This window comes from Podarcis melisellensis (assembly GCF_964234715.1).
Source record: "Podarcis melisellensis genome assembly, chromosome: 4".
NCBI lineage: Eukaryota > Metazoa > Chordata > Lepidosauria > Squamata > Lacertidae > Podarcis > Podarcis melisellensis.
Window position 1 is genome coordinate 40,315,401 of NC_138531.1, and position 22,619 is coordinate 40,338,019.

Below are 22,619 nucleotides of genomic sequence, written 5' to 3' on the forward strand. Positions count from 1 at the left end.
AGCCTGACCCTTGGAATCCTAGTCATCACCCTTGTGATTTCTGAGCCTGTTAGGCATTGCTCACTTATCTTTGTTTCTCCTGTAAATGCACAGATGCAGAAGCCATTATACTGTACTGGTAAATATATTAATATAGTTCAGTTTTATAGAGGACGCTGTTTACTGTCTATATAATTGCAAATATCTTGTGATCTTGCTCAGCAAAAACAGTATGAGATAGGTATCAAAGCTGTGAATATGATGGCTTCTTCCCTCCCCATTACAGCTCAAAAAGGAAAGTTCTTGGAAGAAAGGACTCTGGAGAGGTTTCTGCAAGGAACAGATTGCGAGCTTCATCTAGTACTAGCAGCATGTCTTCTAGTGCCAGCAACACATCACCTGCGGCTTCAACTAATGTTCCCCCTACAACTGGTGCAGCAAGCCCAGCAAGCAGCCAGCGATCTCCTGGGCTTATTTACCGGAGTGCCAAAAAGTCCAACACATCTAATGAAGAATTCAAACTGTTGCTCCTGAAAAAGGGCAGCCGGTCTGATTCTAGCTACAGGATGTCAGCCACAGAGATACTAAAGAGCCCTATTTCACCCAAATCTCCTGGAGAACTAATTGGGGATGCTCTTCAAAATGCTGATGAGTCTCCCCAAGCCTCATCAAGTGCCGAGGCATTAGCTCCTCTCTCTCCTTCCACTCCGAGAATGAATGCAGAAGGGATTTCCTCAAAAAGCTTTCCAACATCAGCATCTTCTAGAGTGGGGCGGTCACGGGCACCGCCGGCAGCCAGCAGTAGCCGCTACAGTGTCCGCTGCAGACTGTACAACACCCCGATGCAAGCCATTTCCGAAGGAGAGACTGAGAATTCCGACGGGAGTCCTCATGATGATCGATCTTCTCAGAGTTCCACATAGGCTACACCTGGGCCAGAGCACACTTCTGACTGTTAAATGGGAGGACTCTGCAATCACTTGGCTCACCTGACTAAAAGGCCAATTCTATAGCAGTCAAATACCATGCAGGGCAATATTGATGCTTGAAAATGCTAAGGGTTGCTTAAGAGACTGGGAGAGGAGAAGATGATCTGTAGCTATTTATTACTTCACATTTTTCTATAAGTAGAAATTTACTAAATGGTTAACTTTCATTTCATTTGTCTTCATGTTTCTCATTGTCAATGTAGATTTACATTATCCAATCTTCAGAATTCCCTCTGCCCCTCCAAAGATGTCATTTAGGATCAAAAACATTACCTTCACTGTTGTGCTTCCCTAGGGAAAAAACATTAAATTGCTTGAGGAATTGGTATTTTTTTACATTAAAATGAACAGAAACAAAATTTAGAAGAAATGAACAAAACAGATGTACATATCCATATTTTTGATAAACATGTGTAAATAGAATTATCAGAGAGAAAATTGGTTGGTGGCAAACGATAACCTTGTTGAAAGACAAAAAAGGATTAAAAAAGGTACTGACTGTATTCTGTGAATACAATTTTAATATCAAACATAATTTACATATCTACCACCTGTAATTGAATAATGAAAGCCTCTAACACAAATTTAACCCTTTAATTTGGGAAAATCTGAATAAAATATTATTATAAGATTAATTTGATATTATCTGATCAATTTTCTTTCCAAAAGTGCTGTTCCAAACAAGCTAATTTCAAAGAGCAGCTTGTGGCAAGAGGCTTATTGGCAGGCACTACAAATACACAAACTGTTTATAAACCAGATTTGCAGTTGAGGCTTCTCCCAACCCCCTGCCAAGAATCTAGAGAAGTGTAGTTAGTCAGACTGCAGTTGGTAAAATGAGAATAATATCAGTCTCTTAAATCAAGTTAATCCTATTGTCTCTTCCCAGACATCTTCCTCCCCATCGTATTTGGCAACCTATGGGGAGTGCAATTTATATAGCAAGGAAGGCTCACAAAGATGATTCCCTCTGTCTTCCTTTGCATGTAAACAGCAAAATTCAGAAGCATGGGGGGGGGCAGGGACTTAGCAGTCCAAAGGTTGCCCACACATGCCATAGAGACTCGTAGCCCCATTACACAACTACAACTCCAGGATTTCTTGGGGGAAGCCACATCAGTTAAACGGATTTAAGTTTCTAGTGCCTCCATAACCATAACAACAAGAAGAACAACAATTGTTCGGGTAAAAAGCACACTTTAAATAGGAAAATAAACACCTCCCCCTCTTCTAAATGCAAAATATGAGCTGTCAGACTTTACTCTGATGTTTGACACTTAATTTGAACAATGACTGTAAAGAGGGGGCAAGTATAAGGAAATGTTTTCATATTACTACTACTACTAGGCTGTTGGGTGACCTAGTCATAACCTGGTAACATAAATCTTGAAACAAGATTAGTTTCATGTTCATAAAGTAAATAACTATTAAGCATGCAACAAATGCTCTTGATTCATCAATAAAATTGTGTAACAACTTTTCAGTGAAGCTTTGTGCGGACAACATTCATGCTACCTAAATATTTAGAAAATGACACTGTGAAAAAAATAGCTGAGAAATAGGTGTATGTATGCATACTTTATATAGCTTACTAAACTTGGAATGGGGAAGCTCTTTGGTCTATTACGCCAGCCACATACAGCTCCGTTTCTTTTGGTCCTGGCTTTACCAGAAATGCTTAACAGGGTGGGAATATATAGTGGGTGGGGTGGAAAAGGAATCCAAGCAAATACTTTGAATAAATGAAGGCAGGGAAACAAAAGCTGGATTACTTGAAGTTACTTGAATTTTCTTGTCGGAAAACTAGGAGCAAAAACAAATTGATATGAGATCAAGTACAACAGGGGTTTTAAAAAAACACACGCTCATATGCACAAAACAATGTCACTATTTTTAGAATAGAATATTTTCCATAGATGCATCAGTATCCCCATTGCAATAGACTCCAAAATCAAATAGACATTCAGGCCCAGTTTTCTAAAATGCAGTCCATTGATATTAACTGTGGAATACAAATGCAGGAAGGTTTAGTGCTGAGGGCAGTTTTAAGGAGGAATGTGTTGTGCAGTACAGATTGAATCAAATGGCAGAATTAAGTTGATAGTCACTAGTAAGTCTACAAGTAAGTTGGCTTCAAGCAGAAATAAGTTTTACTAGGAATTTAGAAGGAGTGGAAAGCAAAGGGAGGATTATTTTTTAGTTTGTTCATAAGGATAAGCTTAAATATATTGTTTGTAGTTGAAATGATTGAGCAAATAATAACATTCAAAATTACTCACAAATTGTTGAAGTTCATCTTCATCAGGAGCTTGTGAAAAATATACAAGGTTTTCTTTTTTTAGGTTTTCTTATAGTCCTCCAGTGTGGCAAAAGATGAATGGTAAGCATGTGTGTAAAAAGACTAGTGAGAACAGGAAATCACTGGCCCTATTCTAAAATTTGCCATGCAGGCAAATAAAGATTTAGGATGGGCCATCTGCACTTCTGAGCCAGTATGTTGTCTCTAACTGTGACAACATTCTGGCACACTGCAGAGATGGTATGGAGGCGGAGTAGGTAGATACGCTGGGGCAGACATTTAGGATCTGGACTGCTATAAGCAAAACCTAACCTAAATGTTTGGTAGGGATGTGTAATAGAGAGGTGTTAGTTAGTATTACAAGCAAGTCTAATGGTGCAATCCTATGCATGTTGCATCAGAAGTAAGTCCCATAAAGTTAAATGGGACTTACTCCCAGGAAATGTATTGAGGATTGCAGTCTAATAGAGCTACTAAGCAAGCTCTAAAAAGTGGTCAAATAGCAAGTGAAGTAGAAAGCATTAGTGGGTTGACAAGATTCATGTAGTTTTAAAAAAAGAAAAGAACAATATAATAAATTTGATATGGGAGGCACAAGTGCCATTTGAGGCCACTTTTCAATTACTGCCAGAGTACCCTTACAAACTCCTGATGCTAAGACAACTGAGTCTTAACTCTTGGTGCTAACAATGGAGCATCACCAATGGCATTGCTTCAGTGTCACAGGCAGAAATATCACCACCACATGTTTAGGATCCAAGTGCCAAATTCATTTGTTTAAAAAATGCTAATGTGTTTTATAGCAAAACTGTTATAGAAAACAGCTGAATTGCTTTCTCCAAGATGTCAGTCTTGCAGGTGCCATCCACAGTGCACTGAGGCTGGCGAACGCCTCCATTGTGGATAACACTCCAAGGCATTTAATGATTTCGTATTGATACCACAGAGAGCTATATAAATATAGAGAGATATATTTAAAAAAAATACATGCAACTTGAATTAGAAGGCAGTGAAACACCTTCTTATGTAATGCTCACAAAACTATCATATAAAAAACTTATTTTGTTTACTCAAAAATCTATGACAAAGTGTTTCTATTTTCTATTTATCAGATTAAAAGCCCAAATGAATATGGATTGTAAATCCACTTTAAAATATATATATTGGCAAACAACCCCTGATTCAGCAATAGATGGTTGGCAAATGGAGCTCTGCTGCCCACAAGTGTTGCTCCCGTTAGAACTGAGGATGGGGCATAACTTTATGCACACAGTGATGCCCTTTCATTGACGTTAATGGGAATAACCAGCAATAGCTCCTTGCCTGTGTATGAGTGCATAGATCTCTGGACCAGGGTGACAAAATTTGGAGATAAAAACAACCTAAATCGACAATCTTATGCACAGTTTCCTGAGAGCATGCCCCATTGAATGCAGTGGGACTTACTTCCAAGTAAACATGCATAGGATTGTGCTCACAAGTAGTGTCTTCAGAGCCCTCAAAACACATCCCATCTTGAAACAGGGTATAAACACATAAGTAATTTGTGAGCCATCATTCCAACTTTCAATTATGTTGTTTGCACTGATGTTACAAGAATGGTTTTTGAAGTTATGCAGCTGTTTGTTTGATCTTTTCTTTCAATAACATTTTTTCTTTCCTATTTTAATATTGTGGCAGCATAGAGAATATGGATTAGCTGAAGCAAATAAAGCATATGTTTGCATTTGCCAAAGGTCACTGATAGAGTGCATTTGCTGCAATTGTGGCAGATTTAGAGAAATACTGTAGGTTATGACTTAAAAGTTAAAAATAAAACCAATTAAGAAGGTTACAGTGTAACTATTTTGGTACTATCACCAGTTCATGCTGGCAGAAGAGACAATGGTTTATGGACTTGCATCCATTTTGTATTTTTGTAATATTTGTAAATATGAACTTTTTAAATTGTTGCAAAGATGGTTTCTTTTGTAAAATGTTTTCAAAGTTTACATTAAATCCAAGCCTTTGTATATTTTAGAGCTGTGCAACACTTTAAGTCTTGTATTTATTTTTAGTAAAAACAGTGACAGTTTCATTGTGAACCCCCTCTCTAAAATGTGTCAGAAAAGTTTGATTATCTAGGAAGTGTGTATAGAAATGGCAAATAAACGTGACTGCAATTAAACTGCTCCATTCTCTTCGCTTCACTGCAATCAATGCAAGAGCTGCACTGCTGGGTCAGCCCAAAGGTCTGCCTGATCCAACATCCCCTTTCCTACCACAGCCAACCAAATGTCTCTGGGAAGCTCACAAACAGGGGCATGAAAGCAACAGTCGTTCCTTACAGTTGCCCCTTACCAGATTGTGCTTCAAATGTATGCCTCTTCTAAATCTGGAAGTAGACTACAGCTCTCCTGATCTATCGCCAATGGTAAGTCATATAGTACAATCCTCTGTATGTCTGCTCAGAAGGAAGCTCCATCCATTGAGTTCAGTGGGACTTACCGCCAAGTACATGAGAACATGATTGCAGCAGACTCCTCCAAGGATTTGTCTAATCCCCTTTTAAAGCCACCTAAACTATAGCCCAGGGATAGCCAATGTGGTGTCCTCCAGATGTTAGACTACAACTCCCATCATCCCTCCCCATTGGTTATGCTGGCTGGGGCTGGTGGGTATTGTAGTCCAAAAACTTCTGGGGGAACCACATTGGCTACTCTTGCTATAGGTCATCATAATCTATTGTGGCACCAGATTCCACAAATTCATTATGCATTGTTCAGATTTCATCTTTGCTCAGTATTATAATGTAGGAGTTTTGGATTAGGCCCATTAGATGCAAGTTAAAATCCCAACTCGGCCACAAAGCACTTCTAACAGATACATGCTAGAAACAAGAAAATTAAGCAGAGGGTAAAGTTACACAAGTGTTCATCAACCAATAGCAGAGCCCCAGCTTCATACCACTTGCACACACCGTCACCTTTATTATTCTGAATTTGCTATTGCTACACCCAACCCTGAGCACTTGTGATATCAAACAAAACAAAAAAATCAAACTAAAACACCAAAACCAGTTTCTTAAAAGCTATTTTACTCAGATTTTATTTTCTCCTTTTGTACCATTCCAAGTATAAATGGTCCACTTCCAGGGTATATGCAATCATATGAATGTTTAGTCAGACTCAAAAGCCTCACTGTCTTCAACAGGCCTTGCTCTCTAGCGAAGGACTTCAGGATTCAAGTCTTTGTTCAAGTTATTGCTTACTAAACATGCAGTGGCTTGTGTGCTCTTAAGGCTAGCGACGGTCAAAAAGGTTGAAATCTAGATTTTAGGGCTTTCACTGCTACAAATAATCTCTGAAAGAAAGCCCCACTAATCACACATCGGTTCCCATAGTTTCCCTTTTATGTCTGCCTTGTCAGGAATCAAAAAAAAAAATTGTGATCAAAAATACTTTTTTGCAGAAACAGCACATTTCAATCTTCTGTTGTTGCTTAAAAGAGGCACATTTCCTAACTCAGGGAAGTCTCTCCTAAGATAATGTCTACTACAACATCTGAAAACAGTGAGAGAACACTTCATGCTCTATAAGTATTTGTTTATAGGCAAGCAACTTTGCGAGTACATTCACAAGACCAAGGTACTGGTTTCTTTCATTCCTTGAATCCCTCTGCCATCCCGAACACATCTGTCATCTGTCACAACCGAACCAAGTGAGCAGCGAGGGAACAGTGGCGCTGCCAGCGACGGCTGCATGTGCCGCAGAAAACAGAACTTGTTGAACGTGCGCTTGCCGTCACCACATCCTGAAATCTCGTGGGGTGGGAGAGGCGACGGAGGGAAGGGCGCTCTCTCAAGGCCGTTTCCCGCAAACGCTGTAAGGGACAGGCGAAGCCACCACCTCAGCGCGCCCTCCCTCCGCAGCCCGTTTGCCAGACGCGCCCAAGTCCCCACTGCGCAGCCGCAAGGGTAACCGAAACTGTTTTGTGCCTCACGTCGCTGCAGCCGCTTCCGCGTCCGACTCCGGGTCTGTTCCGTCGCTGGGCCTCGCCGCGTCGTGACCGTCCCCGGCTCCCCTCCCTTCTCCTCTCTTTCGGCACCATGTCTGCCAAAGGTAAGAAGCTAGAAACGGACAGGGAGCCGGGAGCCCACCCGCCGCCTGGCCGCATGCGCAAACAAGGAACGTTTCCAACGGCTTGGACGCGCAAACGGCCGTTGCTCAAGCAGCCGAGCCGTTCGCGAGGTGCCACCTCCGTGTTGATCTCTTATTGGCCCGCTTCGTGCTCAGCGGCGCTGCTATTGCGCAGCGCGCTTGTCTGTCAGCGTTACGTCGGCGCTTGTGCGGGGGGGGGGGAGTGTAACCAAGACTGCTTGAGATTAACGGGCGGGGGAAACGAGGCCAGGCTTGAGGAGATTTCTTTGGCGGGCGAATAAAACCTTATTGAACTGAGGAGATAATGAAAGCTCCTTATCTTGGTGAGCGCGGAGTGTGGGGAGGACGCAGGCGCTCACCTTCTGTAGCTGTGCTACGCCAAGGAACTGAGCATGTACGAAAATGCTTGCCTCGCCAGTGCGCGTGCGCGTGCGTTGCCGTTGAAGAACACCGGGAAGCCGTTTGCACGGCAGGTGGCTCGAGGAAGCCGTTCTCGTGCGGAGGGGGCGGGGAGACGCGGGTCTGTTCCCCCCTGTGCTCGATGGGACACAAGACTGCAGCCACCTTGAGCAGTCTTACGCGTGTTTCCTCAGAAATGAGCATCGCTCAGTTGTGTGTACAAAGGCAGCGCAGTCGTCCATCTAAACTTTAAAGCTGAGAGTAAAAGGGTCGTTCTGACTGCGCAGACAGTGCCGGATTTACGTATAAGCTAAACGAGCTATAGCTTAGGGCCCCACTCCCTTGGGGGCCCCCAAAAAATTTAAAAGGAAAAAAAACCTGGATGCACATACCCAAAATATAAGATAAAAAGCAAATAAAATAAAACCTACATACAGCAACAGTGTTTTGTGTTGTGTAGGCTCCTAACTGTTATGTGCAAATGGCTTTAGGTCCATAAATTACCATATAGCATATATTCAACACAAAAAAACAGCGACAATTTGTTGTTGACAAAGGACAGCTGGACATAGAAAGGGCCCCATTGCCTTCAGTAGCTGAGGGCCTCATCAAACCTAAAACCAGCCCTGTGCTCAGAACAACAGCATCCTGAGAGATGTAGAAATTATACCTTTGTGGTGTGCTTAATTTTCCTATAACTTTGTAAGGTGTCTTTGAAAACAAGAATGGAAAGGTGAAATTATTCCATCCAAAGGTGCTTAATTTTTCCCCTTTCATTTCCAAACTGTTATTTCAAACAATTATTTAAACAAATAAGATAAAAGGAGGACATCCAGATATTATCCCAAAGAGCCAGTGGTGGGAGTTCATACCAAGAAATTGTCTCACACCCATGTTGAACACAAAAGTTAAAACATAGTGGTTACTGTGATCACATTTTAAAAAATGAGGAAGTACTAGGCCATGTATTGTCATTCTAACACTAGAAACAAGGCAGCTGCATGGACCTGCTTTGTAGCCTAAAAAATAAAGTGTCGGGGTGTGTGTGTTTAGTACACACATTTTCCCCTTTAAAAAGGGGGGTTTCCCCCGCAAAAGCATTGAATGGAGCCATATTGAATGGTACAGCTGTCATCTTTGTTCTGATGTCTTTTTCTTTGGCTGTCATTGATCCTTGGGTTTTCTGTCCTTAAAAGAGGTACACTTATTCTTGTGGTAAAATTTAAGTGCTTCATGCCTAATGATAGGGTACTGTAATTCTTAGCATCCAATAAGACATTTCATTAACTCCTATTTTATGTATCCAGGTCAAACTAGGATTCTGTGCTTTGCTCAATAGATTGGTGAGAGTGGGGGGAATCTACTCAGGAGACAATTAGGAGCATAATTGGGCAAGCACATGCATGTGCTTTGCATAATCTAAAAGTCAAATGAACACATCATCCTTTCCAATATGACCACTGGAAAGTCTTGTTTTTGTTTTTTTGCCCGAAGCCTCCCTCCTAAAATAAAAAGGGAGACAAGGGTAAAGTGAAGCAAGCACAGCTCTAATAGGTACAAAGTGAAATGTACCCCAAACAATTAATAAGGAGGTAAATGAGTGATGCAAGACCTGGGTCCAATCCGCAATCCAGCATTCCCTCCACCAAGTACAGTACAGTGCTGATTCTTGGTTTTGTGTGATGCACACAATGCATGCTCCTAACTTCTGCCCCTTTATTTTGTGATATTTCAGGCTACTTTTAAGATGAACTTATTGCATTGTTCTTTTACTGTGCGTTTCCATATGAATCAGCTGCACACTATTATTGCTATTATAACTGCGAGTCTCTTCAAACCTGCAAAACAGGTTCACTACACTTCCCCCCTGCCCCACCTCATCTTTACTCTTTAACCTCGAGTGAATGAGAATTAATCTGTGGGAATAAAGTTTTATTCTCGGTGACTGGATGGTCATAACTGCTTGGGAGGAGCAGTACTTATCAATGTGCAGCTGTGCTTAATTTGAAAGACATTTTCTCTAGACCTTCACTTTCCTTGTGGAAAGTGGAGGTTTGTGATTGTAGTACAAGTCAACCGAATCCCTCCATTAATTTGAAAGGGGTGGGGAGAGAGAAGGCGGCTTTATTTACGTTATGTTAAATTATAAAGTAAAGTAGACATAAAATCTACTATATGGTTCAAGAAAAGGCTTTTATTGTTGATACATTGGGCTGTTGGGCTTATACAGAGAAGTGTAAACTAGAGTATTTAATAGCATCTAATTCATCTCCCCTGCTGTGTACATGTTTTAGGCTATATTGCAGTGCACACTGAAGATGATGACAACACTGTAATAATTGATGATTCAGAAATGGAAGATACAGAAAATGGACCTGAAACTCAAGGGAAGTGTGATGGTCGCTATGTAACTCATCTTACATATGGTAATTATGTTTCATTTCATTTTGAAAGATGATTATGACTTTTCATATAGGGGGTTCAGCGATGTTATCTAGGGAAGCATAATTTTTGTCTGGCCTTGGTACTGTAGCCAAGCCAAAACTTGTGACCTCCAGATTTCTACCCTTCCAGTGCCAGATTTGAAATCTTAACCACAGTGAATCAAATTTTCTGGAAATACTTTTTTAATGTAGCATTCTACAAGAAGACTAATTAATTGGGATAGTGAGGTATAAAACTAAATTAAATCTTTCTTGAGTGGTATCTAAGGCATTATTAAGACACTGCCTAACTTACATTTTTAGAAGGCAATGAAGATTTATTGGATCTAGAGGAGCAAGCTGGATCACAGGAAAATCTTTCAACAAGTGCGCCAAGGCTCAGTCGCAATCCAGAACAAATGGAATTAGTTTATTTACGTAAAAGGCGCCGACTTGCATCCTCTCTAACGGGGGTAAGTATATTCCAATAAATTACTTGTACAGTGGTACCTCAGATTAAGAACTTAATTCGGGTCACAGAGATTCTAGGGTTTTAGGGGTTGTTTTTTAAGTAGACTGCAAAAGACTGAAATCAGCTTATCCCAGCATTAAAATACAGTGGATGCTCGGGTTGCGAATGTGATCCATGCGGGATGCACATTCGCAACCCGCAGTGGCACGTCTGCGCAAGCGCGGATTGCGATTTGGTGCTTCTGCACATGCACAACCTCCAAACCCCGGAAGTAACCCGTTCCGGTACTTCCGGGTTTCAGCGGTCTGTAACCCGAAAAAATGCAACCTGAAGCGTCTGTAACCTGAGGTATGACTGTATAAACTTTTATCAAATAACTGACACAAAAATATAACAATTCAAACTGTTTCTATAAGCCCTGCTTGCTGTCTTTCTATGAACTATTAGTATCTGTGGAGCACATTGATTGTTTCCATGTAATGACTTTCTTATCCACAGCGTGGCACCAGCGTTCTGCTTTTCTTAACAAAACTTAAAGGTAAAGGTACCCCTGCCCGTACGGGCCAGTCTTGACAGACTCTGGGGTTGTGCGCCCATCTCACTTAAGAGGCCAGCGGCCAGCGCTGTCCGGAGACACTTCCGGGTCACGTGGCCAGCGTGACATCGCTGCTCTGGCGAGCCAGAGCCGCACACGGAAACGCCGTTTACCTTCCCGCTGGTAAGCGGTCCCTATTTATCTACTTGCACCCGGAGGTGCTTTCGAACTGCTAGGTTGGCAGGCGCTGGGACCGAGCAGCGGGAGCGCACCCCGCCGCAGGGATTTGAACCGCCGACCTTTCGATCGGCAAGTCCTAGGCGCTGAGGCTTTAACCCACAGCGCCACCTGCGTCCCTTAACAAAACTTAGTATGGATTAAAATAATTTTTCTTAGTCAGCCCACGGAACAATAATAACAAATGATTATAAGTGCCATATCAGTTATAATTTATGTTATTTATATTCTTTATTTCAATATTTTTATTAGATGAGAGCCAAAGAGCCTGAATATGAAGATGGAGATGTTATTTATGAATACGACCCTGATGATGAATGTGTATGTATACTTCCAAAAATAATTTATAGCCTCTCTGTAGGAGGAACTGCGCAAATTAAAATACTGCTTTCTTTTAAATTTGAGAGCTTTATTTCATAATTTTTGTTTCCAATTATTCCTGTGACTAGGGTTACATTTTCATTGTCTTTACACTAGGGGAGTGTTGTATCTGAAGCTTCATGTGCAGGAGATCAGCAGAAAACTCTTATGGAAGTCCTTAATTATTGTCAGGTACTGTGCCGTCCTTCATTGTTTGTTTGAGAAGCCATTTGTCATGGATAGGGAATGTGTGGCCCTCCAAATGTCATTACACCCTCACCATTGGCTGGGATAGACAGGAGTTAAAGTCCAGCAACTTCTGGTTCTCGATCCTTGCTTTTCTAAGTTCTTCCAAAACAAGGTCTGTTTAGGCACCAGTTTCCTGGTCTTCTCCCTTGAGTTCCAGCTGGCTTTGAATCTCTCTTCCAATCTGACATAAATAAACGTATGTTTGCAGGCCATGTATGATGCCATTCTGAAACTGGATGAGAAGTTTGAGAGCCTTCATCGCAAGGTCTCAGAAATGCAACACACCCGGTTAAAGCCTTTACTTTTAAAACCAGTGAGTATTAAATTGCTGTACTTGCAATTAGTTTTTGTTGATGTTTTGTTAATTTTCTAATTGTCTTTAATGGTGTTTTTCTTATTGTGTTTCATGGTGATTTAAAAATGGCATTAAGCTTCTAATCTGGCCATGCACTAGAGCAGGGATGGGCCAGCATAGCCAATGGTCAGGGGTGATTGGAGCTGTAGTCTAACAGTATCTCTAGGGCACAGGTCCCCCATCCCTGTGTTGGGATACTGCCAGGGAGACAAAGGCTATCATGACTCCACGTCGTCTCAGGACGATCCATCAATCTCCTGTAGATACAGTATCAGTCAATTAGCGACACGAGCCTCGGAAATAGCTGTCCACATCCCAGGACTCATGCACGCCCTTTTCGCAGAGTTCGCACAACGAAAGATGCACTCAGGAGAGCAGCATATTTACAGCTTTATTCAGCGTTGGTCAGAAAAAAGGAAGAACATGACTGCCTGCCTGCGTGTCAAGGCAACAGAGAGAAACAAAAACTATATACAAAAACAGAAACTTCCTGTGAGCCGGAAGTACGCAGGCTGTGACTCACAACAGCCTGTCCTTTTTAAGGTGGAACGGAAATATCCTAACATCCTGTGCATCCCTAACCCTGTACCAGAGGCACATAACTGTGTACAGCTTGGGATAGCACAGTACATCTAACAGGGCCCAAGTTTGGTTTCTATTACAATGCAATATTGTGTATATAGTAATAAGAAAACATTGCACAAAAACATAAACCTAATGTTTGCATACAAAAGGCTAGCCTATATTGTATAACTTTTTTCGAAGTTGCTGAAATAACTTTATATAGCTTGAGCTACAAATACAGTGGTACCTCGGGTTACATACGCTTCAGGTTACAAACGCTTCAGGTTACAGACTCCGCTAACCCAGAAATAGTGCTTCAGGCTAAGAACTTTGCTTCAGAATGAGAACAGAAATTGTGCTCCGGCGGCACGGCAGCAGCAGGAGGCCCCATTAGCTAAAGTGGTGCTTCAGGTTAAGAACAGTTTCAGGTTAAGTACGGACCTCCGGAATGAATAAAGTACTTAACCCAAGGTATCACTGTAGACTATGATTAAGATGGCTAACAAAACATGATGCAAAACAAATCTGAACATATAAATTCAGTTCCATTCAAAGCACAGCATTTGAGTACTCCTGCCTCCAGTATGTGTTCACCTGATAATCTCCACTTTTTCAAATGGGGCTAATGCCAAGCAGTGTGGCAAAATGGAGTGTTTGCTCAATGTTTTTCTCTCCTTTTCAGAGGCCACTTAGGTTTACGTACAGAAGTCCTAGAAATCTCTTACCTGGAAAAATCAGAATCCAGAAGGCAACAGAAAGAAAGCCAAGTCAGATCTTACCCCCTGGGCATGGATGTCAGAGCCAACCCTTGAAGGTTAAGCTACAAAGAGCTCCTATTTTGACCAGATCTGCAGTTAAGCCAGTTCCACACATCCTTCAACCTGAATCACAGCCCCCTGTGCACAGGCAGAGTCCACCACTTCCTACAATTGTTTCCACCCGTTCACTGTGTCCCCCATTCAACATGGCTAGTGACATGCCTAATATTCCTTCACAAACCAATCTAGCAACCTTAGCCAACGAAAGCTCTGTTACTGTGGCATCTTTGGCAATAGCCTCACCAGTGGTGTCATCAGTAGCATCTACACCACCAGCAGCTAATTTGGAGAGAAACAATAGGACAGTGACTAACAAAACTTCACCTGGAAGTAGAAGTATTCGTAATGAGCCACCCTCGTCATCTTCTGTTTCTGCCAGTTCAGCAGTTGCCTCTAGTCGTTTATTGAATGCACCAGTTACAGCTAATAAGATGCGTGACCTTCCTTCACAAGCTAGTCTTTCAACTACTGATGGTCCAGCTCAGGTAGAATCTTCAGCTGTACCCTCACCAGTGATATTACCTGAAACCAGTTTGGAGAGGAAAAAAACGTTGGTAACTTACAGAACTTCAACCGGTGGTACAGATATTAGTAATGAGGTACCCTCTTCTTCTTCTATGAGTCATAATTTTGGTGAGTTACAGTTTTCATAAGAATAATGTGTTTAGCTCTCAATTCCTTCTTTAATTCCACTCTTTTGCATGCACAGGGATTCTTCCATTAAACTGAAAAGGTAGCCACCCACTGTTTCTCATAGCACCAACGTTCTGCTTTCTCACTTCCTGCTCCATAAAGGCAAAAGGCATCCCTATTGTACCTGCCCTTTGGTGGAGGCGTCACAAGGGCATAATGGCAGGTTGTATTTTCATAGCAGCCTCTATCCTCCAACCATTTCCCTGTCCATCACTCAGCCTGGCACTGTTTTAAAAGGTGCTTCTTTGTTGCATCCTTTTCCTTTTCTTTTTTTATTGAGTGTATTTCTTTTGATTGAATATTTAGGAGACTTTCCCTACAGCTCACTGAAGTTTGCAACCAGACTTTGCAAGGATGGTTAGCATTACTATCTGGGTAGAAATAATACTGCACTACTGTTATTTGTGAAAAGAGCAGGGATGGGGAAGTTCATGTGCTGCAGGAGGAGAAGGGGTAAGGAGTCTGTGGCCCATTCCCAGTCTCTTAATCATGGTTAAGAGATTAGAAAAATTGTGTCTTTACTGAACCGGGGGGGGGGGGGCCTTCCAAACACGTGGACCATGTCTGTTAGAAGCCCAGAATGGCACTTTGGAGGACTTGCAGTGGGTGCAGTTTTGTTATACTCTTCTAATATATTCCTTTATCTAGAGTTCATTGGTGATCCAAAGCGGAATGTGAAGGTCCTTGGCAACTATTTGATGAAAGCGTGGCAAAAGACCGTGCCAAAGTATGCTGCACGCTACTTGGTCCGGGTTTTGTTCCCAAAAGAAACATTGCTATGCAGTGTTATGGGTACAAGGGCTCGAGGACGCAGGACACTAGACCCAAACAAGGTCGCCGCAATCAGAGGTATGTCACGCAGTAGCGGAGCAAGGTGGGGGCAGTCCGCCCTGGGTATCACCCCTGAGGGGGGTGACATTGCTGTGAGCGGCGCCCCTCGAGGACGCTCACCACCGTCTGATGTCACACTGGTTTAAGAGAAGGGGTTAGATTTTCAACCCTTGGCAGTTCCTTAGGCCAGAACTACATAATAAGACTCAGACAGGATTTCCAGTTTTATGTTTTCTCCCAATATTTAGATAGAGTAGAACAGTAGGTAGGAAGTAGTCAAGAAGAAAAGTGCTTAATCATTTCCCTGCCAGTTCTCATCCCCAATTCCTTCTCTCTCAAGTGGTTTTCTCCTTTTCCCCCCAGCTGCCTAGAACAACAGAAAGAAATATGGCTAGGAGACATGGAAAGGGGGAGAATCAGTGAATAGGAGAAGGTTTAAACACCACCTTCATTGGGCACTTTTTCTCCTCTGTAGACATTCTTTCCCTAATGTTGCCTTTATGATTATACTTGCAAGTATTTAAAAAACTGCATGTTTTCATACATTCACACACAAAAATAGCAGTTCCTATTGCGAGTGGAGCAAACAAATTTGCCTCATGGTATACATGCACTTAATTCAGTTCAGATGAAATATGGTTTTCTTTGCTTTCTGAAATATTCTTAACATATTTTACTACCTAGTCGCCTTTGTCTGGTTATAATCAGGTAATCAATACTTATTTTCATAAATATTTCAATTTACACAAGCTCTCAAAATGGATACTCTCATGGGCTCTCACTTGTGGGGTGCCTCAGGGTTCTGTCTTCTCCCTCATGCTTTTCAACATCTACATGCAGCCGCTGGGAGAGATCATCAGGGGGTTTGGACTGGGTGTTCATCAATATGCGGATGATACCCAGCTCTACCTCTCTTTCAAATCAGAACCAGTGAAGGTGGTGAAGGTCCTGTGTGAGTGTCTGGAGGCAGTTGGAGGATGGATGGCAGCTAACAGATTGAGGTTAAATCCTGACAAGACAGAAGTACTGTTTTTGGGGGACAGGAGGCGGGCTGGTGTGGAGGACTTCCTGGTCCTAAATGGGGTAATTGTGCCCCTGAAGGTCTAGGTGTGCAGCCTGGGAGTCATTTTGGATTCGCAGCTGTCCATGGAGGCGCAGGTCAATTCTGTGTCCAGGGCAGCTGTTTACCAGCTCCACCTAGTACGCAGGCTGAGACCCTATCTGCCCGCGGACTGTCTCGCCAGAGTGGTGCATGCTCTGGTTATCTTTCTCTTGGACTACTGCAATGCGCTCTACGTAGAGCTACCTTTGAAGGTGACCCGGAAACTACAACTAATCCAGAATGCGGCAGCTAGACTGGTGACTGGGAGCGGCAACCGAGACCACATAACACCAGTCCTGAAAGACCTACATTGGCTCCCAGTATGTTTCCGAGCACAATTCAAATGTTGGTGCGGACCTTCAAAGCTACTACCAGACTTTTAGAAGACATCTGAAGGCAGCCCTGTTTAGGGAAGGTTTTAATGTTTGATGGATTACTGTATTTTAGTATTTTGTTGGAAGCCACCCAAAGTGGCTTGGGGAAGCCCAGCCAGATGGACGGGGTATTATTATTATTATTATTATTATTATTATTATTATTCAATGGTTTGTTTAAAACAGAAGCACGGTGTTTCATAGTAACATAAGTGTGCTTTAAAAAATAATAATTGTGTTTTTGAATGCAGAATTTCTTGCTGCTTATTTCCCAAGTTATGATCTAAGTGAGCATGGGAAAGACTGGAAAACCTGTATTACAAATGTGAATGCAATGATCCGCTGCTTACGTTATGAAAGCAAAACAAGTCCAGTAAGTTCTTTCTTTGTGTTGATGCCTCTATAAACACATCCTAGCCCAGACTGCATTTCTCTGAAAGCAATTATTTTAAGTTTGAAATCAGAAGTTAATAATAAACGCTGAAACCCAGAAAGTATTAAGGATGTTTCAGGCTCATTGATACAAAATATTTATAGATATCTAGTTACTGAAGTAGTGATTCACGGCCATTGCTCCGAATGTTTCAAATTGAATAGAGAATTTACAGAAGAATGCCTACCTCTTTTGCTACTGTGTCAGTGGACTCCTTCAACTGCTATTGCCAAGAGCAAAAATAACATAGCTTACTCAATTGAAAATACTATGAAATAAAGTAATAGACAATATTGTTCTTGCTTTAATTCATTTAAGTTTCTTCCTTATGATATTTGTAGAAGTTTATTACTGCATTTTTACATTAGTTATGGAAATATTCCTCCCTGCTACATTGCTTCCTAGATCACTGAGGGAAAAGAGAAAGCTCCTGAAGCTCCAGACACATCCATGTGTGTAGATTTAATTGATATTGAGGAAGAGAGTGACATCAATTCTCAAACCAGTTCAATATCAAACCAGCTTCAAAATTCAACAGGGGATAATAATAAAAACACACCTTCTTCCAGTGAACCGCCTTCTTTAGAGCCAATGGGTAAGCTGCTGAACCTTCATTTTCCATGTCAGAACTGTGCAAGCCATATGCAGTATGCAAACACTGTAAACCAGTCCTCCAGGCATTAAAAAACCTGCATTTCCCCCCTTGTCTGTCTAAGAGGGAAAGAATAGGGGTGTGTCATCCAGCAGCTTGCAGAGCATAGTAGTGGCTGGTGGGTTATACCTAGCTGGGTAGCTCACAAGTTAAATTAGACTTTTAGCAGTCTGACTGATAAATCTTCCTTCATTTTTCCCTGCTTCAGTTTAGACTGAGCATGCAGACATGGGTTTTTTTTAGTTATCTACTTTAGGCATTTCAGAAATATAGAATTATGATGAATCTGCTCATTGTAGACACAGAACTCTTCATTTTTAATCAGTTTTGAAAACCAACATGAAATCATTCCACTTAGAACAAAACAGGATAGTTAGATTTCTAAGCTTTTTAGATGGTCCCTGCATTCAGGCTGACAATCTTAGGGCTGACATTTGTCAACCATTCTTGAGCCATTCTGCTTAAAGAACAGGGTTTGAAATCTTTTTCATAATAATAATAAAAATACCTCCTCTCTAGCACACCTTGGAAACCCATCAAGGAATGTCCAGTTGCCCTTTTCAGTTATTTTTGCAGCCAAGGGAAAAACTCGGCCAGAACTTTCAGCACGCTACCTGATACGTCATCTGTTCACAGAGAATATCCTGATAAAAAGCAATGTGTATGGCAACCTGGACCGTGGCACACATCCGCTGGACTGCAACAAAATAAATGCTCTTAGAGGTCAGTAACGTTTCCAATAGGAAAGATGCAGAGTGCAGTCCTAAAGGCAATTTAACGGGAGAGTAACCCCCATGGAACTCAGTGCAATTTGGTTCCGAACAGACATTATATAGGACTGAGCTGTCAGGCTGTGAAATATTCAAATATTTATAAACAGCTCTTTAAAAAGATATATCAGGGTGGTATGCAAAATATAATAAAATCAGCAAATGTATCCATAAGATTTAAAACATCAAGAGATACTGGTTGGTGAAAAAGAAATTCATATTGTGGAGCTCTGTCTAAACAAGACCTCTTTCAGAATATGTCTAAAAGGAGGCAGGGAAGCTTCCTGCCAAACCTCTACTTGTTGGGCATTCCACAGCAGTGTCTGCCACTTTCAAGGTTTGGTCTTTATTGCATAGGCCAACCAAATCTCAGGCCAACCCACCAGAAGTGCCCCATCAAGAGATTTCAGTGATCAAGGTGGAATTGTTACAATAATGGCAGCATCAAAATTGCTGCAGTGTCAAGTGACTTTATCCTCAAAATAATGGACCAAATGGTCAAAGCAGGCCTCCAAATGCCCGTCCCCACCAGCACATGAGACCAGATTCCAGATGGCCTGTAAGAGCTCTGCTGGATGATTACTAGAGGCTGTGAAATAGGACTTCTTTTCTGCCCTTATTGCCACACGGTAGGTCTGATTATGCGCCCTAATCTATGCTCAGTCAGCTTTGGAGTGAGTTCTGTGCCACCATCTTCCATCCTGTTTCATCACACGCTACTCCCTAGGATACCAGGGCTCCACAGCACCAGAGGAGCAATCATGTTGATGAGGCTCTTCCAAAAGGCATTTACTGCTCATTTGTAGGATTCCTGATTTAGTAGTTGCTTGTCAGAAGCAGTTACGGGTACTGTAGCATTCTCTCTTCAAAGTAGGATGCCTTTAATTTGCCTAATCTGAACAGTGTATAACTCAATACTTACTAAGCAATATAAAACTTGAATAAACAATAATTTGTAACTTGCTTTTTTTTTATTAGACTTTCTGCAAGAGACTTACCCATCTTTTGAGCTGAAGGAAACTGGATATGACTGGAAAGCATGTGTTGCAGCTATAAACAGCACAATTCGCAGCCTGAGATTTGACCATAAAAAGGCCTCATCTGGAGTCCAAAGCAAAGTGTCAGCTAAACCACCTCCACTGTCACGAAGCTCAAAATGTTCCCTGTGAAACCCTGTCGCAGTATAACAATATAAAAGCAACTTTCTAATCTGTCAGCCATAACTGTGTTAGATGTAGCCTCTGCTACAGTCACAGTGGACTTTTTTCAAGATGTGGTATAATACTTTATTTTCAGTAGCTGTCAACTGGAGAGTTTTAGTATTCTTAACAAGATGAAATTTAGTAGATCAGAGTAAGAATTTTGTTTCTATCTTGTGTCAGTGATGCTTCTGTCTGCTGTAGAGGATGACAGGCATTAAGGAAACTCGTTCTCAATGCACAGTGTCTTCTGCTGAGAAATGCTATTCCTAAGACAAATTACCTGCAAATGATGTGTGCATGTTAGTTACACTGGACATGGGTTACAAGGTAGAATACAGTGGTACCTTGGTTCTCAAACGCCGAAAACCCAGAAGTAAGTTGCGGTTTTCAAATGTGTTTCAGAAGCTGAACGTCCGATGTGGCTGTTGGCTATTGTTTCCAGGACGCCTGCACCAGACACTGTGCCTTGGTTTTTGAACATTTCAGAAGTCAAACGGACTTCTGGAATGGATTAGGTTTGGCGCTTTTGTTTTTGCTATTTATTTCGTGTTTTTGTTTTTGAGGCTTTTTTAGTTAATTTGTTTTTGTGACTGTGTGGAACCCAGTTCAGCTACTGATGGATTGATTGAGTGACTGCAGAAATGGATAAAAGCCCCCCATCTGACACAAGCAATGACTATCATCAGTGTAGCTAAGAATATTTTTTTTAAAAAAAATAAAATTTATCATCTACAATACTGTCTTATTTATTTTATAGTACAGTACACTGATTATTGCTTTCATTTTATGGATCAATGGTCTTCGTTAGATAGTAAAATTCGTGTTAAATTGCTGTTTTAGGGGTTGTTTTTAAAGTTCTAGAATGGATTAATCTGTTTTGCATTACTTTATATGGGAAAGCGCACCTTGGTTTTGGAATGCTTTGGTTTTAGAACGGACTTCCAGAATGGATTGAGTTTGAGAACCAAGGTACCACTGTAATGGAAGCCCAAGGAGGAGCACAAAGTGGATGTTTTCCTGAGTTTTTGAAGGAATACAAGTTCTCTGTGGGTTAATTCCTTGTGCATCTATACCAGGGTGGTTAGCCTTCTTTCTGATGTGTAAATTTTTCACATGAGGTATAATTTTAATTTGGGAGAACTTTCAATACATAGTGAAATGTTGTACAATATCAGAAAGTAAATCATGCCGTTGATACAGGGTCTGCCTAAACAGTGTTGAGCCTGAGGGAGTGGTAGCAGATATCCACAACTTGAATAAAGGACCAAAAAAATATAACTTCTTTTTCCGGGTACCAAAAGTGGTTTGTATCTTTCCCCCCACCCTTTAGCTTCACCAGTTGTGAACTGGCAGGACGACGGGGAGAAGGAAGAGGATCCCAGCAAGGGGTCTAGCTGGGATGGCGACACACTGGGGCAAGCAGGGGGTGAGGAAAGAAGTATTCACAGGGTGACAGAGGGGATGGGGGTCAGTGCACAAGAACCAGCAGAGGAACCCCTTTCTCCCTGAACACGGTGGGCTCTGAGTGGGAGTGGCACTCTAGGAGGCTGAGGCAGGCAAGGGCCTATAGCTCACTAGCTAGCCAAGTGGAGCTTGCTAGCTCTGGGAGGAAGTGTATGATTCCTCAGCTGGAGTAAGCTTGGAACAGGTGAGGGTCACATGCATCATCAAGCCCAGCATGCAAAGTACAAAAGGGAAGCAAAGCTGAGGGGCTGTGTCTGTTCAGCAGCCCACATTGATGGGCCTCGGCTTGGATGCTCCTGGACGTCTACAGGACTGTGCTTTGGGTTTGACTCTGGACTGTATCCTGACTGCTGGACTTCAGACTTGACTACTTGGATTGACATCTGGACTGTGTTTCCTGACTTTTGGACTTTGCTTGAACCCAGGACTTTGGACTTGACATACTGAATTGCTGCCAGGTAGGCCAGGGATTCAGGACATCACCTCACATTTGAATTTGATGTAAGGATGATAGCTAGGCACATATTTTTGATAAAGTAGAACATTTTTATTGTGGGTTTCAGTTCTCGTTTAGAATAGGTTTTGTCTGACATTTCTGCATAAATATTCTGGAATATTTATTATAAACTAGAAATGGGTTTTCTTCCTTTTTGTCTAATATAGCTCCAAGCTATTGCTTTCCAAGTTACAATCACCTGTCTCTGTCTATCTTTTTCTTTTTTTGTTATGTTGTTTACATTTAACACCTGGTAGTTTTATTTGATCATATTATGCAAACCAGCTCACTTGAATGTGTACCATCTTTTTGGATTATTTGGAGAAGTTTATATTTCAGTTTGCTGCTTGAGGCCTAAACTCATAGTTGCATTTACAGCCTCAGCTGTGCAACTAATTTTGCTGCAATAGCATTCACCTGTGAAGCCCTTCTCTTTATTTAGTTATTTCAGACACTAGATCTGAAATTCCTAGAGGCTGGATCTTTCTCCTGGCTCTTACGAATCATGATAGGCCCCTTTGTCTCCATCAGAGAAGCTATAACTGGAGGTCAGCCACATGACTCTAGAACTGGTTTTTAGAGTGTGTCCATTAAAATGCCCTTTATATATTTACAGTTCTTTGTCCCAATGTGCAAGCTTCATGTTCTACCTGAAAACACAATGGCAGGGCTGGGAATCTGAGTTATGATCAATGGCCATGTCCCTGCCCAACCAGTTCTAGAAGTTGTTGATGCCTACTTACTATGTTTGGAGTTTTCTGTTTAAAAGCTAGTGACACAAAAT

The 22,619-nt window shown here is 41.7% G+C and overlaps 2 protein-coding genes across 10 annotated transcripts in view; both read left to right on the plus strand.

Moving 5' to 3' along the window:
* Nucleotides 1–5,434, plus strand: part of NHS (NHS actin remodeling regulator) — a 242,351-nt gene extending 236,917 nt beyond the window's left edge. For all 5 annotated transcript variants that reach the window (XM_081907518.1, XM_081907519.1, XM_081907521.1 and 2 more), the window contains one exon: nucleotides 266–5,434. In XM_081907518.1, coding sequence (XP_081763644.1) covers nucleotides 266–902 — 637 coding nt within the window. In that variant the 3' untranslated portion in view covers nucleotides 903–5,434. The remainder of the gene's footprint in view (nucleotides 1–265) is intronic.
* Nucleotides 5,435–7,230: 1,796 nt separating this feature from the next.
* On the plus strand, nucleotides 7,231–20,579 carry BEND2 (BEN domain containing 2). Of its 5 annotated transcripts, none has more exons than XM_081907572.1 (12): nucleotides 7,231–7,367; nucleotides 10,100–10,231; nucleotides 10,553–10,701; nucleotides 11,725–11,793; nucleotides 11,950–12,024; nucleotides 12,290–12,394; nucleotides 13,683–14,451; nucleotides 15,160–15,360; nucleotides 17,070–17,191; nucleotides 17,657–17,846; nucleotides 18,423–18,626; nucleotides 19,652–20,579. In XM_081907572.1, the coding sequence occupies exons 1-12, from the start codon at nucleotides 7,355–7,357 to the stop codon at nucleotides 19,840–19,842; spliced, it is 2,220 nt and encodes a 739-aa protein (XP_081763698.1). In that variant the 5' UTR covers nucleotides 7,231–7,354; the 3' UTR covers nucleotides 19,843–20,579. The 5 variants fall into 5 exon arrangements, with proteins under 5 accessions (XP_081763698.1, XP_081763697.1, XP_081763701.1 ...); XM_081907571.1 differs by having other exon boundaries at nucleotides 7,250–7,729; XM_081907575.1 differs by having other exon boundaries at nucleotides 7,250–7,729; nucleotides 18,540–18,626.
* The last annotated feature ends 2,040 nt before the right edge of the window (nucleotides 20,580–22,619 follow it).

Coding starts and splice junctions, on each gene's coding strand:
- BEND2 (XM_081907571.1), top strand. Junction 12,025..12,289: donor AAGTCCTTAATTATTGTCAG/GTACTGTGCCGT, acceptor GTATGTTTGCAG/GCCATGTATGATGCCATTCT. Junction 18,627..19,651: donor CAAAATAAATGCTCTTAGAG/GTCAGTAACGTT, acceptor TTTTTTTATTAG/ACTTTCTGCAAGAGACTTAC.